General features: G+C 36.5%; 1 protein-coding gene across 6 annotated transcripts in view; it reads left to right on the top strand.

The window, feature by feature from the left end:
• Positions 1 to 17,404, top strand: part of cpne9 (copine family member IX) — a 112,387-nt gene that overhangs the window by 23,101 nt on the left and 71,882 nt on the right. For 3 of the 6 annotated variants that reach the window (XR_015523813.1, XR_015523814.1, XM_087307545.1), the window contains exons 2-7: positions 196 to 236; positions 6,997 to 7,043; positions 14,696 to 14,799; positions 15,176 to 15,215; positions 15,611 to 15,666; positions 15,787 to 15,863. Coding sequence is in view for 1 of the 6 variants with exons in the window: in XM_087307544.1 (XP_087163670.1) it covers positions 196 to 236; positions 6,997 to 7,043; positions 14,696 to 14,799; positions 15,176 to 15,215; positions 15,787 to 15,863 (309 nt within the window). In the remaining 5 variants the exon portion in view is untranslated. The remainder of the gene's footprint in view (positions 1 to 195; positions 237 to 6,996; positions 7,044 to 14,695; positions 14,800 to 15,175; positions 15,216 to 15,610; positions 15,667 to 15,786; positions 15,864 to 17,404) is intronic. The other 3 variants (XR_015523812.1, XR_015523811.1, XM_087307544.1) reach the window with 1 other exon arrangement.

Here is a 17,404-nt window from a genome sequence, read left to right as displayed (position 1 = left end):
GGCACGAGTAAACTGACCTGAGCATCAGTGAGTCTCTTTGTTCACACAGGACGAACACAGAAGCTGCTTTTGTTTCTGTGCAGCCATCTGTTCCGAGTACAATAAATCATCTTGTGTTTTGCTGCCTTATTATTGCCAGCAATTAGTTTGTTCACTCCATTGTGCTTGAGCATCTCTGTTTTCCTGTTTCTCCAGGAGTCTGCTGGATGTGGATACGTTCTCAAGGTCAGCGCCAGGTGAGTCTTTAAACTGATCGCTCACTCCTTGTTGTGAGGTTTGTCATTTGTCCATAGCAGTTGATGAGTATTTTCCAATAATATACTATTGCACTACTCTATACACTGTAAAACTTAATATCAGTAAAAAGCTGGCAGATGTGGTTACCAGAACATAACTGTTAAAATACGGTAGATTTGCAAAATTTTACTGTACGCTACTGTATTTAAAGGATTAGTGTGTACTCACACTAGGTACAGTTGCCTTGAACCATGACGAAGTGCACTTGTCCCCCCTCCCCTCACCCCCGATGGCTTGCATTCATACTGCATTTTACCTTCTGAGTAAGAGCATGCTTACGTCATCGATAATGCGGCTGTTCAGTTTAACAGAAGAGAAGCGCTCAAGCTTAGCACAGTTGACCATTGCTTTAGTTATATCGTTTTGTATTGTTTTAAGTAATTTGAGATGCAGTGAATCACAGTCAAATATATGCCGTAAACGAATCCACCACTTTTGATGCTCATAAATGATCCTCATACTGCATGTACAAGGAGGTTTGCTGAAGGTGGCACCTGGCGTGGAGTAAGGGGTTTGCATCTTTAATAAACTATGACAGTTTGCGTTCATTGAAACGTAGGAAAGATGATTAAATCCATATGAAACAGTCCCTTAAAAGTCACGTCAGGGTCTTCAGTTTTGTGCTCAAGAGCGCTTTGCACTCACACTACAAGCGTGCCATGCCGAAGCCCTACCAAATCGTGCTCTGGCACCTGTCTTCCAGCCAGGCCAGGGCCGGCCAACTGAACCACGCCTGAGCCCGATTCAGAGCACTCACACTTGGTGAGTGCACCTTTAGGGCGCACTCACATTAGGTACAGTTGCCTTGAACTGTGCCAAAGCATGATTGCCCCCCCCCTCTTCCCCTCGACCTGCACTCACATTGTATTTTTACCTACCTGGACCTGGGGGAGCGTACATCATCGATGATGAGGCTGTTTAGTTTAACAGTAAGAGAAGCACAGTGGACTTTGCTTTAGTTATATCGCATTGTATTATTTTTAGTTGTTTGGGATGCAGCGACGCAAAGTCAAACACTTTGCCGAAGAGATCCGACACTTTTGATGCTCATAAATTATCAATAAGTCCTGAAGGTGTAGCTGACATGCAGTGAGGGGTTTGGTTCTTAAATAAACTATGACAGTTTGCATTCATTGCACACGCTCTGGCACACCTCCTTCAACCGGGCCAGGGCCGGCCAACTGAACCGCGCCTGAGCCCAATTCAGAGCTCTCACACTTCTCAAACGAATTGGGAAACGCACCTGGTTTGGATAGCATAGTGTGAGTACGCCCTTAAATAAGTTCCTTAGCATCTTATTAAATAGAAGTTCATGCATACATTTTTACTAATTTATTAAAGATTTTAAAGCTATTAATGAATTTTTTAAAGCTTTTATTAAATATTGTCTCAAATTAATTAGTTTAGCTAGCATTTAAAATTCAACGTTAACATAATAATTTATAGCCCCCCGGAAATAATAGCCCCTACCTTAGTGACTAATGAGGATCTAAATCAGAAATTAGAACTAGGGCCCGCAGGTCAAAGTTGGCCCTTTGTATCATTTGATTCGGCCCACCAGAGGAAAATGATTGGGGAGGGTTGGGGAATCCCTTTAACAGATTTTCATTTCTATTTCAATGTAACTATTACGCCCCAAGTCTAGGGGAAACAACAAGGGCATAATAAACGAAGGAAAACAAATGTGTTGGGGTGGTGGATTTCCCAAACAAAACAAAAGGCAAAAGATTCCCTTCGGTCGACAACCAAACTCACACACTCAATTGAGAGTATATATGAAAAGATTTATTATAGAAAAATGTGGTTAATATAAATGAGCATCTCTTCAGGGTGACCACAGGCCAAAATAACAAACAAAAGAATCTATAAAGTAAATGCACTAAATTAACTATTACTATTTAAAGAAAAATGCAAAAAAGCTTACCTTACACCCTAAACATAAACATAGTCAAAAGTAATCAAATAAATAGGCAGGCCACCCCTACACGCTCAAACTCTCAAAATATTTTAACGTATGATGAACATCAGTACAATATTGGTTGTTGGTCGTCGGTCGGAGGGGTGAGGGAAACCCAGGAGCTCCACTCCAAACACCGAATGCACAGAAATGAGCTCTCCGAACCCTGTTGGAAGCTCCCTTATATACAGGCCTCCGAGACCAGCAGCCAATCAGAACAAGGGATCACGCCAGTATGAGAGCCTATGGAATAACAGAAAAACAACAGGAAGGCGGGACAAAGAAAAAGTCAGAGTACAATTCGCAATAATAAATAAATAAACTTCAGTCGTTTTGTTTGTTTGTTTTATTGTTGAGCAACAAAAAAGCAAACAAAAAGTTAAATGTTTTAATTAAATATTGTAAATTAATCTTTTTTTAAAGAAAAAATAATAATTTTTTAAAGAAATGTATAAACTGTCACTTAATAAATAGGAGACAAAGCAGAAGACATGACTATAGAGCTAATAATGTGTGAAAACAACAGATTCGTTCATTTTCTTTTCGGCTTAGTCTCTTTATTAATCAGGGGTTGCCACAGCGGAATGAACAGCCAATTTATCTCACATATGTTTTACGCAGCAGATTCCATTACTGGGAAACACCCATACACACTAAGTCACACTCATACACTACGGCCAATTTGGCTTACCCAATTAACCTACAGCACATGTCTTTGGACTTGTGTGGGAAACTGGAGCACCCGTAGGAAACCCACACGAACACGGGGACAACAAGCAAACTCCACACAGAAATGCCACTTGACCCAGATGGGGCTCAAACCAGCGACCTTCTTGCTGTGAGGCGATTGTGCTACCCACAACAGATTGTTTTGGCATATTATTAGCTCCATACCTGACTAGTGTATTCGGCATTTAAAGTCCATTATTTTGTAAGTTGAATATTTTGTTTTGTTTTTATTGTAATGGGTTTGTTAAAAAATATATTCTTGGAAAAATTTGAATTAGTAAAAACTGGTGAATTAATTGTTTTTATTTATTAGTCAATTTCATGAAATAAATTAGGAAATTACCCACGGCAGCCTTAATGTACAGTAATACAGTTTGCAATGTTTACTTTCAGCCCACAGTTCTCAATCAAGCTTGGATTTTATCCCTTCATAAGAGTGTTTGGGCACCCCTGATCTAAATAAACAAATAAATAATTAAATAAATAAAATAAAAGTTCCTTGACTTCTTATTTAATAGAAGTTCATGCAAAATGTAAATAAATATGCAGTATTTATGTTGTGTCAAACTTTATTACTGGTTGATTCAAACTTTTCAAGCTACTAATGAATCTTTTAAAGCTTTTATCAAAGTTATCGTCTCAAACGACTGCTCGCGATAAGAATTAATTTAGCTAGCATTTAATATTCAGCATTAACATATTAATTTAGAGCTTCCTGATTCACTTGATTGACTAATGAGCATATAATAATTCCGACTGAGTTGTATTTACTATTCTTAAGGGTAATAAAACAGCCATCTTGCATGATAATATAAACGTGATCGAATTTTATTATTGCTTAATATTTTGTACTCCCCGCTCCGTCTCTGAGGCTCAACCACTGTGGAGAAAAACAAAGCATTTATCCTTCCCAGCTGATGTCAGGAGCATAGCTGTGAATGCTGTTCACGTGAATTATATTTTGCTGTTGCCTTGAAAACAAGTGTGAAGGTTTTTGGGATGAGTTATTCATGGCTATTTGGTATGTGAAGCCATTTGCTGAAAATGTTGCACCCCTAGGACATCTTTTTTTTTTCAACACACTGCTTTTTCTAGAAGTATCAAAGGAAATACCTTGAAGGAAAGTAAAAACACTTATTTCAACTTGACTTTTGAAACCTGCCTTAGTCAGAGAAGGCCAAATTATAACATTTATTAATCCTTCACCCTAATGCTCAGCGCAATCAAACGCATGACTGACATCTGAGTTGCCATAATTTGCGCTGAGATTTATTCTGAATCAGTTCCTCGCTCGATCTGGCAAAGGTCATACCTGAATAGGTGTCTCTACTCTTCCTGAAATGCTTTCTGTGCTCTGATGATTGTTCCGTGTAATTTATGGGAAATCGTTAAACATTAGCTTGGCCCAGTGTAGTTACTGCCCTGTTTTTTCTTCCTTTCCAGGAGCTGAAAATAATGAATATGGTCAGTCTCGTCTTGTTCAGTGCATTGGAGAGATTATGCATTCGTAATGTAACATTTGCATCTTGGAAAACAAGAAATGCTGCCTTGGCCTCATTTTGGAGGGATTTTGTTTCGCTTGTTATGCTGCAATTCCTGGGCTATTCTCAGGGAAAGAAGTGCAGTTTGTTGCGTAATGAGGGTTAACAGACATAATTAGCAGGATAGCGAAGTTTTTACATTATTTGACGCAATTCAGTGTCTTGTGCAAAACAAATAAACAATTTTTTTTCTGTTTTATAATTGAAATATCAGCCAATCTATCTGTGCCTATTGCAACTGTTATAGATTAGGTCTATTTAACACATAAAATAACAGGATGCTTAACTATTTTACGCTATTTGATACAGGTTAGTTTGTACTGCAAAACCATAAACATTTGTTTCATGTAATAAATTTTCATTAGAATTCAATATGCTATGGGACTTTTTTTAGATCGTATTTAGGCGTGTATATTATACAGCACAGGTGTCAAATCTAAATCCTGGAGGGCTGCAGGTTCCAACCCTAATTAAACACACCTGATCAACTAATTGAGTCCTTCAGTTTTGTTTAACCCCTATGTACTGTTGGGGATGTTTTCATGCACTGTGGGGTGATTTAGAGTCTTAATTTGACCATAATGTTTTTCTGTTTCAGCTAGCAGGATGAGTTTTGGTGAAACATCTTATTTTGACTCATATTTTGAGAAAATGTTTTGATTTTGATTTTTAAAAACTCAATACACTTTTGGCATATGTACTACCCTTTTGTTATCTTTGATCATTTTGGACTGGATTAAAAAAAATCTTGGACAAAAATGTCTTGGACTTGTGATACAACCTTTGATGCATTGTTTTTGGTTGATTTTCATTTTTTCTCCCTAATTTTTCTGTTGGTGGCTGTTGTGGCCCCATTGACTTCCATTAAAACCACATTTTTGATTGCAAAGCCACAACACTATATAATCATGCATTTTTGATCGTTGGTGGTTTTGCCTTTCAGGAGGAGGTACATTTTTATAATTTTTACTGTTTTTCATCAGTTGACACCATTAACCCTTTAGTTTTTTCATTAACCCAAAAAAGGTTTAGTTTTTGGATTTTATATGGAGTATAACAGCAAATTAAAGTGTGTATGTGTGTCTAAGTGTGTGAGTGTGCACTTACCTTGATGTGTCTGAAAATATCAAAATATGCATCTCAGCTCTAAGAATTACATGGAGTAAACAAAAACAAAGACTATGTATTTATGCACCAATAAATGGGGTTATAATGGAAGTCAATGGGGCAAAAACAGCCACCAACAGTAAATTAGGGAGAAAAAATGAAAATCTAACAATGCATCAAAGCTAATGTTGTTACTAATAAATATTAATACCAATAACAATTTTTTTTTCAAATGTTTTCCAAGTGATATTTAAAAGATTTAGGAAATTTTTACAATATATACTATAATATTTTGTCTTTTTAGGGAAGCCTAATTTCTTTTAGTTTTTATCAAATTCCTTGATTGGCTTCAGAACAAATCGCTATTGTCTGATGGCTTGCATTTTGAAATTGCACTTTAAGCTGAATACTGTTATAGGGTTAGGGTTAGGGTTAGGTAAAGTAAAATATAAGGTACTGTCACTATGGCAAAGACAAAAGAAATCCGTTATCAGAAAAAAGTTATTACAGCTAAAATGTGGGTTTTTTTCTTCGTTAAACAGCACTTTGGAAATATTTTTAATATAATCATTATATAAATGTCCATCAACTGTATGCTAACTTGTTTTTAAGTAAGTTTTCGAGTTGATTTTAATTTCATTATTTTAATATTTTGTTATAAATGTTCAAATAATTAGATAAGTTACACTTTATTTCTATTTAATTAGTAATTTAATTTACAAGTAATATTAATGAAAAACACAGTTCTACTATAGGGTTAAGATTATGGTTTATGTATGGTTACGGCATCTAATTTACTTTTAATTCTGTACCAAATACATGTAACACACAGATTCTCTGAGAACGACCCTCCTGTTACAATCTTTTCAGTGAGATTTGCCACCGATGGCTCCTTCACAAATCTCTTCGTGATAGCCTGATAGTTCTGCTCACCGATTGCAGAGCAACGGTTCAAGTCCAGATGCTTTATGCTCAGATTTGGGTATTTCCCAAGTGCTCACCAGACCGAGTGGTACCTTGGTATTTCTGACATCTACTCAAAGAGCCACCCGTAGAGCTGCAGTCCATTTGCTGGTCAGGCCTTTTCCTGTTTGGACTCCTCTTGAATGATTCAGTGAAGTAATTGATGAGTTTGATTCGTGCACCTGCTGCTCCACACATCCACTTAAAGGCTCTGGAGTCCAGTCTAATACTCCATACCGGTCACATCCCAAGATGCAGGCACTCCTCCAGGCCTTTTTTCTAATTTAGATGAAGCTCTCAGTGAGGCATCTCCATTGGAGTCATTTGAGGAAACAAAATGCATGCGTCTCTATCAATTTATTGCCTGTGCTTGACCATTATTCTTCCCATTTCTCTTTGCAGTTGTTGTGTTGTACGTTCAAGGGATCGGTACAAAAGAGTGGAGAGAGGTTAGTGCCATTTTTGTGCTATATACTGTGTGAACTGAATATATGGTGCTCAGCATGTTGTGTTTAGTCTTTTGAAGAACTGTGATATCAGTCAGCACGGTCCATTGGCCAACTATAGAAGCGGCAATCAGAACACAATGTGCTGTTGTATTGATGTGTATCCATTGTTGTAGTTTTAGATCCAGCGTGACGTGTTTTTTTTCATTTTTGTTTATTATCAGATTGTTGTCTATCAGTCGATATTCTCCTCAGTCCTCTTCTTATCAGCGCTTGTGTGGATGTTGTGTTATTTTGCTTTTATTACGTTCAGTCCTTTCAGATATATCTCATGAGACTTGTTCTTGTTTCTATCCATAAACTTACTGATGCTTTTAATAACAAATATGAATAAAACATTTAATTCTAATATATATAATCTTTTAAAATATACACTAAAAGGCCACTTTATTAGGTACAACTTACAAGTACTGGGTTGGACCCCCTTTTGCCTTTATTTATTAATTTATATATTTTCTTTTTGGCTTTATCCCTCTATTAATTGGGGTCGCAACAGCGGAATGAACCACAAACTTATCCAACATATGGTTTTTTATTCAGTGGATGCCCTTCCGGCTGCAACCCATCACTGGCAAACATCCATACACACTCATTCACACACATACACTATGGACAATTTTCCTAATTCATCTGTACCACATTTCTTTGGACTTGAGGGGGAAACCGGAGCACTCAGAGGAAACCCATGCAAACGCAGGGAGAACATGCCATCTCCACACAGAAAGGCCAACTGACCCAAAAGTTAATTTTGTGCCTATGTGGGTTTAAACTTACACATTGCTTAATACACACAGGATGTACAGCATTACACAAATATCTTTACAAATGAAAAAGAATAAAAGAATTAAAATGTTACAAAAAATATTACTTTATACATAAATATAAAAATGCCTTGGTCTAGGGGGGCTTTTTCAGTTTATTCAAGACAATTTGCTTTTGTATAATGTTATTATTATTATTATTATTAGCAGTATTATTTATTATATGCATATTTATATTTGTTTTATTAAAAACAAGTTTAGATTTGTTCACCTTTCGGGTTTTGGAGACATATGCATCACCATATTGTGCATTACAACGTTACGTGTGCTTGGATAAAACTCCGTTTTTGACCACACTTTGTCATTATTGTTCATTTATTCATTTGCTGGAGTTTTGAAACAAATCTTTGCGCTCAACAAACAAAAATAAATAGGTAGGCTAATGGATGTCTTTAGTGAATTGTACAACGCCATTTCCTTATCCAGTAAAGTAAAGGAATAAAGTAAAGAGTAAAAGAAAAGAAAAGAAGCTAAATGGAGGAGGCTCGTTCTTTATCCTCATGCTGCAGATGGTCTGTTTAACTTGTCTCGCTAGTGAAGCGTTCAGTTGTTCCACTTACAGAGACCGCCATGTAAATAGCAAATGCACCATGGCGTAATGCAACTAACTCTTTAAGGGAAAGGGAGATGAGATTCTGATTGGTTTAATGCACATCATGCTCAAAACACACCTATAACTCATTAAGAGTATATGCACAATCCTGTTAGATCATTTTTTTTCCATGTTTAAAATAGCAAAAGTGGATTCGGACCCGCCCTTTAATGCTTTGCACCCTGCGCTTTTGACTTTGCACCTAGATCATTAAAATAGAGCCTCTTGTGTTCAATGGGGAAAAGTGTTGCTGTTTTATTATCCAGATATTTAAAAAGAACATATTTTAGAGCAGTAATCACAACACCGTGAAACCGTGATGTTTTTATCCAAGGTTATCAGACCGTCAGAAACGTATACTGTCCCATGCCTAATCCCACCATTCTACCAGAATTCAAGGAATCAGCAGTGCTGTGGAAACTCTCAGACTCAGTATTGGAAATAGAGAAAACTCAAGGAATGCGGCAAGCGCAGTGGACTTCTCTAGAGATATCTCGCTTTCCAGATGGCATCATGAAATATTCACTGTACTTTTTATATAGCCGGCTGCGTATCTGGACCAGTGGCTTTCTCCACATGCATATCAACACTCAAGTGCCCACTCACATCGCAAGCACCTCCAAAAGCATGCATAGCAACTGCATTATAAACAGCCTAAACAGATAACGCGGCTTCCAGCGGTCACCGAAGCTTTAAGTCAAGGGCCGATGAGCTCCAGGAACTTGCAGATAATAGGAATCGTGGATACTAAGTTGATAGGTGGGATTATGTGTCTGGGGTGCTGAGAACATGATCTTGGGTCTGGATCGGAGTTCAGAATCAATAGTTCATTACTCAGTGAGCTCCAGCGAGAGGACTCCTGCCCAATGGGAATTACTGTCTGATTGCTTCAGGGATGTGTACGTTTGGCAGGAAGCGGCACGGGCTCACACTGAGCTGCTATTCCTGCCCCGCGTTCATGCAGAGCTCAGGCTGCTGTTGAGTCTGAGGGCTGATTCCTGCTTCTGATCATCAAAATATGATCATAGCCGAGCGCTATTATGCACTGGCACATCAGTAATTCCTTCTGCGCTGATTTGACATGTGCAGATGAGGGAGTAATGCTAGCTTCATTTATTTGTATGAGTGTCTATTCTTTTTATTACACCAATTGCAGCAATCTGTGGAGGATCGAGGAATTTAGAAATGAGAATTAGGGTGTATATTTAAACCCTAAAAATATTAATAAAATACTAAAATTCATTAAAACTCTAAAATTATAAGATTTTGGTAAAAAAAAAAAAAATTAATGTTTAAATTGGATTTGCCATTCTGGTGTCTTATTCCAGTGTGTCTGCAATGTCTTAGTCTTAAGCTTCAAAAACAACATTTTTGCCCTTAAAGGGCACCTATGGTAAAAAATCTACTTTTCAAGATGTTTGGACAGATCTGTGTGTTGGTATATTGTATAGACCGTCATACTGGGGTGATATGAACACACCCAGTCCTTTTTTTTTTTAATTTAACTACAAAAAAAGGGTCGGCCAATTGGAGCTGTTTTCAAATCGATCGCACCATTACGTAGGTGTGTGATCCCCCCGCCCACCGAATTGATTGACAGCTGCGCGCATTAACATGTTCCGGTAGTCACGTGTATATGTCAACAAGACCAGGCAGACATACCCAAAGCAACCGGGAATAAAAGCTCTGTTCTGTTCGCTAGGATCAGCAATCATCATCAAATGTGATTAAGAGTAAGTTTCACATGTTTAAAGTGTTTTAAAACAGAGTATGTGTGTAATTAATTACATCGTTTTACTTCAGCTTTACTTCATCAGCACAGCTGCGTGTCAGAACAATTATAAAAGAAGACGCTTCAATCCCGGTTTGTGGAAGTTAAATCAGGTTTATTTTGTACATTAGCATAACAGATATCCACAAAGTACTTGAGGTTAGCCTTAACTAAGCTAAGCGCGCTCTGTCTGCCTGCCTGTGTGTGTGTGTGTCATCTGTGGTGTGTCTCATCAATGCAACTTCACAATACTGATTAGTAAAGGTTAGTTCTTACTGTAGTATCTCACAAACGCTACGTGAGACCTTCTTCCTTTAAGTCTGTCTGTTGTCTGACGCAGCTGAAGGAGGAGGCATGTAGTGGGCGAGAAAGTGGGCGGGCAGAACTCGTCTTAAAGGCGCAGTACGACAAAACCACCCCCTGCTGGAAATCAGTATAAAACAGCATCTTGTAAAAGGTATAATGAAAAATCTGATGGGTATTTTGATCTGAAACTTTATATACACATTCTAGAGACGCAAAAGACTTATATTAAATCTGAAAAAAGGGGTAACCTAGGTGCCCTTTAAAAAGTCTTAAATTCACTGAAATATTGTCTTGTAGGTCTTAATAATTTTAAACGGGTCCTAATTTTCTTTGTTTATGTAAAACTACCCAATAGGTCCAACACACGTCCAATCACCAATAATTCATCTCAGTAAACCTTTTAGCAAAATTAAATTCGGAACTAATATTATAACAGTTTTATACAAAAGTTGTGCTTGTGTTGTGCATAGTTTTTAAAGAGTTTTAACCTAATAAAGTGGCCGGTGAGAACATAACTTAAGTGTCCAACTGCTTGTTAACACAAAAAATTTAATCAACCAATCACATGGCAGCAACTAAATGGATTTAGGCACGTGAACATGGTCAATACGATCTGCTGCAGTTCAATCCGAGCATCAGAATTGGGAAGAAATGTGATTTAAGTGACTTGAATGGGCATGGTTGTTGGTGCCAGACGGACTGGTCTAAGTATTTCAGAAACTGCTGATCTACTGGGATTTTCACACACAACCATCTCTAGGGTTTACAGTGAATGGTCCGAAAAAGAGAAAATATCCAGTGAGCAGCCGTTCTGTATGCGCAAATGCGGGAGTTCAGAAGAGAATTGCCAGACTGGTTTGAGCTGATAGAAAGGCAACAGTATCTCAAATAACCACTCATTACAACTAAAGTAAGCAGAAGAGCATCTCTGAACAACATAAAAGCATGGATCCACCCTGAATTGTATCAGCGGTTCAGGGTGGTCGTGGTGGTGGTGAAAGGGTGTGGAGATATTTTCTAGGCACACTTTGGACCCATTAGTGCCAATTGAGCATCGTGTCAACGCCACAGTTTAACTGAGTATTGTTGCTGACCATGTCCATCCCTTTACGACTACAGTGTACTCATCTTCTGATGGCTGCTTCCAGCAGGATAACGCGCCATGTCATAAAGCGCAAATCATCTTAGACTGTTTACTTGAACATGACAATGAGTTCACTGTACTTAAATGACCTCCACATTCACCAGATATCAATCCAATGGAGCACCTTTAGGATGTGGTGGAACGGGAGATTCGCATCATGGACATGCAGCTGAGAAATCTGCAGCAACTGCGTAATGCTCATGTCAATATGGACTAAAATCTCTCAGGAATATTTCCAGTATCTTGTTTAATCTATGCCATGAAGAATTAAGGCAATTCTGAAGGCAAAAGGGAGTCCAACCTGGTGCTAGTAAGGTGTACCTAATAAAGTGGCCGGTGAATGTATGGGTACAACTAGGGTCTTCTTGTTTTGACATTTAAATATGAAGCTAATAAATTATTAATAAGAATCATTTTTTTTTTGATAGGGCAAGTAATTTTGTTTTTTCTGCTGGGTGATTAAAAAATCCGTAGTGTTTAGCCCTACACTCTCTGAAAAAATGGTACAAAAAATGGGGCAGTAGATTTTTATGGAACAGCATTGTACCTTAAGACAGAGAAACAAATGTATCACTGCAGTTTGCACCTTTAAGGACATAATTTTTACCATGGGTAACTAAAATGTACCTTTGGTGTTTAAAAACCTGCAGATACAATATTGTACCTTCATCAAACGTACAAATCTAATCCATGAAGGGACCACTACAGTGACAAGACACTGTGTACCTTAACAGCGTCAAAAATGCTTATCAAACATTTATTTAAAGTGCCTTAAATGTTTAGTTTACAACAGCTATAGTTTTACGTTTTACCAGTTTTGTATTATTGTTTTATAGAACTTAATAATTAATGTTTATGAATTTCTTTTAAAATATGCTTTTAAATGATGATTCTTGTTTTAATATGGAAATTATTCATAAAATCACACTGCCTTTCCAGTCATATTTATTTTCATAGGCATTGTAATAAAAAAAAAAAAACTTTTGTACCTTTTATATAGGAACAGTTGTGTACCTTCATTTCAGTTATACCATAAATGTTACAGAACGTTATCATTAGAGGTCTTTTCTGTACCATATAAGGTACAATTTTTACAAAAGTATTAAACTGTTCCTTGGGGAACATTATTTGTTCCACTGTGTACCTTTTTTCTGAGAGTGTATAAAAGTCTGAAATTTCATTCGTAATGGTCTTAAAAAGTCTTAAATTTGACTTGGTGAAACCTGTAGAAACCCTGTATTTGTGTGCTTGTGTGGATGTTCTGTTCTTGTTTTTGTTCATTTATGATGTTATTTTTTTTTTCAGGAAAATCTCACAAGACTCATTTAGAAACCATTTTCATAATCCCAGGGAGGCTTTTTATAGCACATGAATAAAACATTTAATATTATTACTTTATATTGTTGTCTACTACAATGTTTTTTGTTTTGTTTGGGGTCATTAAGATAAAGCAATTAACACTTTTGTTCAGAAAAGACACATTCACCCAATCAGCATATTTAACAAAATATAATTTCATTTGAAAGTTTTTTTTTTTCATTTGAAAGAGTTTTTAAACTATCCACACAACAACAGGGTTACAAATATTTAAGACCTTGTGTAAAATGAACAATTTTCTTTCATTCATTCATTCATTCATTCATTTTCTTTTGGTTTAGTCTTTTCATTTATCAGGGGTCGTCACAGTGGAATGAACCGCCAACTTGTCCAGCAAATGTTTTACGCAGCGGATGCCCTTCCAGCCACAACCCAACACTGGGAAACTCCCTTACACTCCCACATTCACACTCTTAACACTACGGACAATTTAGCTTATTCAATTCACCAATAGCGCATGTCTTTGAACTGTGGGGGAAACCCATGCGAACACAGGGAGAACATACAAACTCCACACAGAAATGCCTAATGGCCCAGCCAGGGCTCGAACTAGTGACCTTCTTGATGTGAGGCAACAGGGCTAACCACTTAGCCACCCTGCTGCACCAAAATCTTTCATATTTAGTTTAAATTTATTATATTGCCCTACTGACAAGGTTAAACATGATGTTTTTTATAACTTTTTTGTGGTCTTTATGTATTGTGTTTGCACATAGAAAGATGAAACAATGTAGCTTTTTATGGACAGCTTAGCAGTATTACAGTTGTTTGATTCTAAAGAAATTTTAAATCTGTTAATCAACCACAATCCTAATCAAAACCACTAATTGTTTAGTAAATTACAGGATTTTACCTCTTTAATTGCCAAATTCATAAATGATGTCACTGCTTTAGTGAAAACATACACAAAATGTCTTTAAAAAATGATCTAACGCATTTTTACAGCAGTTTAATTTAGTGGAAGTTTTCATCCAGAACATAACAAAAAGTGTAGTAAATGTGAACAGTGCATAAGGGTTCAAATGTTATTGTTTACGGTTTTAAATTACCTACATAGCAACAGGGTTTCACATATTCAAAATCCACATGTAAAATTTTGAATTCTCATATTTAGTGCATATTTATTATCATTTCTGTTCTTGAAAGCATCTCATCTTATGTTGAATCTTTCATTTTTCTTTCTTTTTGGGTCCCTTGAATTAAAACAATTAACATTTTTATTCAGAAAGACACATTCACCAAATGAGCATATTCAAATGAATAGAAAATTGTCTTCATATGTTTAAAATATATCTATTTAAAAATGCATTGTTGCTGCTTTAAATGACCTACATGGCAACAGGGTTTCAACTATTCAAAATCCACATGTACAGTTTATAATTCTAAAATTTTGTGCTTTTGAGAATGTTAATCATGATGTTTCTTTGTGATCTTTATGTATCATGTTTACATAAAGATAAAACAATGTAGCTTTTTATGGACAACACTTGGCAGTATTACAGTTGTTTTATTCTTAAGATATTGTTTCATTCTCTTGCCATGACAAACCTCTTACCTTACATTGGATCTTTTATTCTTGTTTAGTTTGGCCGAACAGAAGTGATCGACAACACTCTGAACCCGGACTTTGTGAGGAAGTTTGTCCTGGATTACTTCTTCGAAGAGAAGCAGAACCTCCGGTTTGATGTGTAAGCAGTTGACAGAACTTTTCCAGCCTTAAAGAGACAGTTCACCCAAAAAAATACAATTCTGCCATCGTTTTCTGGTTTGAGATTCTTTCTATTGTTAAGATATTTTGAAAAATGTTAACCATTCACGTCCATAGTTTGTTTTTCCCATGGATGTCAATGGTTTTCAACATTCTTCAAAATATCTTTTATCAACAGAAAAAAATGGTTGAGGATATAATGACAGAATTTTCATTTCTAAATAAACTGTCCCTTTAAGTTTTTGAAGAGAAATCCTGTAGACAGACATTCAATATTAATAATAATAATAATAATAATAATAATACAATGTATTAGGCCTTCAATTAACTTCCAGTCTTTTGCTTGTTCGAAACAGATACAACGTGGACTCCAGAAGCTCAAACATCTCAAAACATGTAAGCAAACTGTATGCTAATGGATAAACAACAATCACAAAGCAATGCCTCTTAGTCTTACTCTATTGATTTGTTGTCTTTTTATGCTACAATGAACATGGACGACAGAAGGTACAGGCTGTAAATGAGTGCATTTCATCCACTACTTGTTTTGTCACGCCCCAAAATAGTTACAAACAGAATGCAATTTGTTTTTTTTAGTTCCCATTGTTTGAGAAAAAAAAGACTGTCACTTTCAAAGCCCAGCCCTATCGTGTCCTTTATAACCGCATGAAACAGTCTGTCGTACTTCTCAAAGTCTTGTCTTGTCTTGTTTTTTCTTCCTTTCTCTTTTTTTTCGGCTTGCTTTTTTGTATGCATTTCCATGTCATTGATTCACCCCTTCCATTGCGTAGAGTTTCATCAGCCAGGCCTCACCTGTCTTTATACTCAGTGACATACAGTTTTCAAGGTGAGTCTTCATAGCATCTTTCTGAGATTTTCCAGACAGGACTGTCACTGCTGATTTGTGCCTGTAGCGCGGGAAAACCCACAGAACTGTGATTTACCTTCATTGCTTTGTCTCCCACAGTCCTTCCTCGGCCAGACTTTCTGCACTCTCGGAGAGATTATTGGGTCCTCTGGGTCAAGACTGGAGCGGGTGCTCTCGTAAGTCTTTGATTATTTTCTCACCCTTGATTCTACAGCGACGTTGAAGAATAAGAAACAGTACCATGGAAACAGTTCTCCAAATCCTATGGGGTGTTTTTTTTTAAGCCACAGATTTAACCACATGGAAGACACAAGTTCATTTGGCCAAGCTGAGCTCATTTATATACACTCTGTTAAAAATACGGTTCAGAACAGTACCAAATGAGGGTTATTCGGAGCATTTTTTATTCTAAATAGGACACTATTCCTAAGGTTTTATTAAGAACCATGCATTTAAAGTGCTATATAGTATTTTATAGTATTAATATTAAATTTATTAATGTTGTTTTTCATATTATTTCTTAAAATCTGTTGTTTTCTGTAATGATTTTGTGCATCTTGCAGGCTCTGTTAAGGGTTTAAAAAACATAAAACCACAATATAAAATGTCAATAACACTCTTATTTATTATATGAGGTATACATGGAGCTCTATCAACAGTTTCTAGCTGAATAAATTAATTGACATTGAACATGAATAAATAGGCCTACATAATGAAGCGAAACACAAAAACAGAAAGGAATTTATAGTGAAACGGCTTCACATTTCTCTTTGGTGCCTTTAGTTTTCTCATTATGAGTGTTTTGTTTTTTTGTAAAATTGAGTGGCTTTTATCTTCAAAGATGATGAGTCCATTAAGACCATTTAGAAAAATAATTTGAAGATTCATCCGTTTCATCAATATTTAACCATGTAATTGTCCAGCAACAACACTCTCGATTTATTTACCTTGCAGACTTTCTTATAAACAATACACGTTATTGAGAAATCAGTGCAATTCTGAGTGTACTTCATGCAGTTAGTGGGTTTGACAAACCACCTGTAAAGCTTGTTTCACACCGCAAGCGTGAGCAGAGCGTGGACAACACGTGTTTTTTCAGGATCCATGTTAACATTAAAGCTTTCATACTGCGTGCAGAGTCAGAAGCAGCAGTGCTGCAATAGTTTTGCTGCTGGGTCTATTCTTGCCAAGCTGCTCACACTCAATTAAAGTGACAGTGCTTTGATAATGACCAAAAACACATAAAAATGACAAAAGTAGCAAGTTTACCCAATAAATGCATCAATAAGATCCACTGATTTTTATTTTTATCAAATTAATTTTAACGATTAAAAACGGCAACAAATATTAGTTTAGGCCCAAAGTACAAAACCAAATATAAAACACTTTTAGCATTAGTTTTGCTTACCAAGTTGCACACTAGTTTGATCATGTCTAGACATCATTATAACTAAATTGTATAAATATTATTATAACTATAGGCCTACAACATCCTGACAATCAAAAACAAAATGACATTATATCACAGGCGATTGTATTCTGAGTGAGTGCACCTGAAAAGACATGAATGACACTCACAGATCGTGAGAAGCATACAGTTCTTTAGGATCTATATAATATGTAAAATAAAGACTTGCCGATTAAAGAAACAGCATGGGAGGAAGTTGCCGTGGGCCTTGGTGCAGATGAAAAGTAAAAAAAAAATAGATAGATAGAT

Source organism: Danio rerio, chromosome 23 (genome assembly GCF_052040795.2).
Source record: "Danio rerio strain M-AB ecotype USA chromosome 23, GRCz13ab, whole genome shotgun sequence".
Lineage (NCBI taxonomy): Eukaryota > Metazoa > Chordata > Actinopteri > Cypriniformes > Danionidae > Danio > Danio rerio.
The sequence above is the reverse complement of the archived record's forward strand: the minus strand, read 5'-3'. Positions and strand labels throughout refer to the sequence as shown.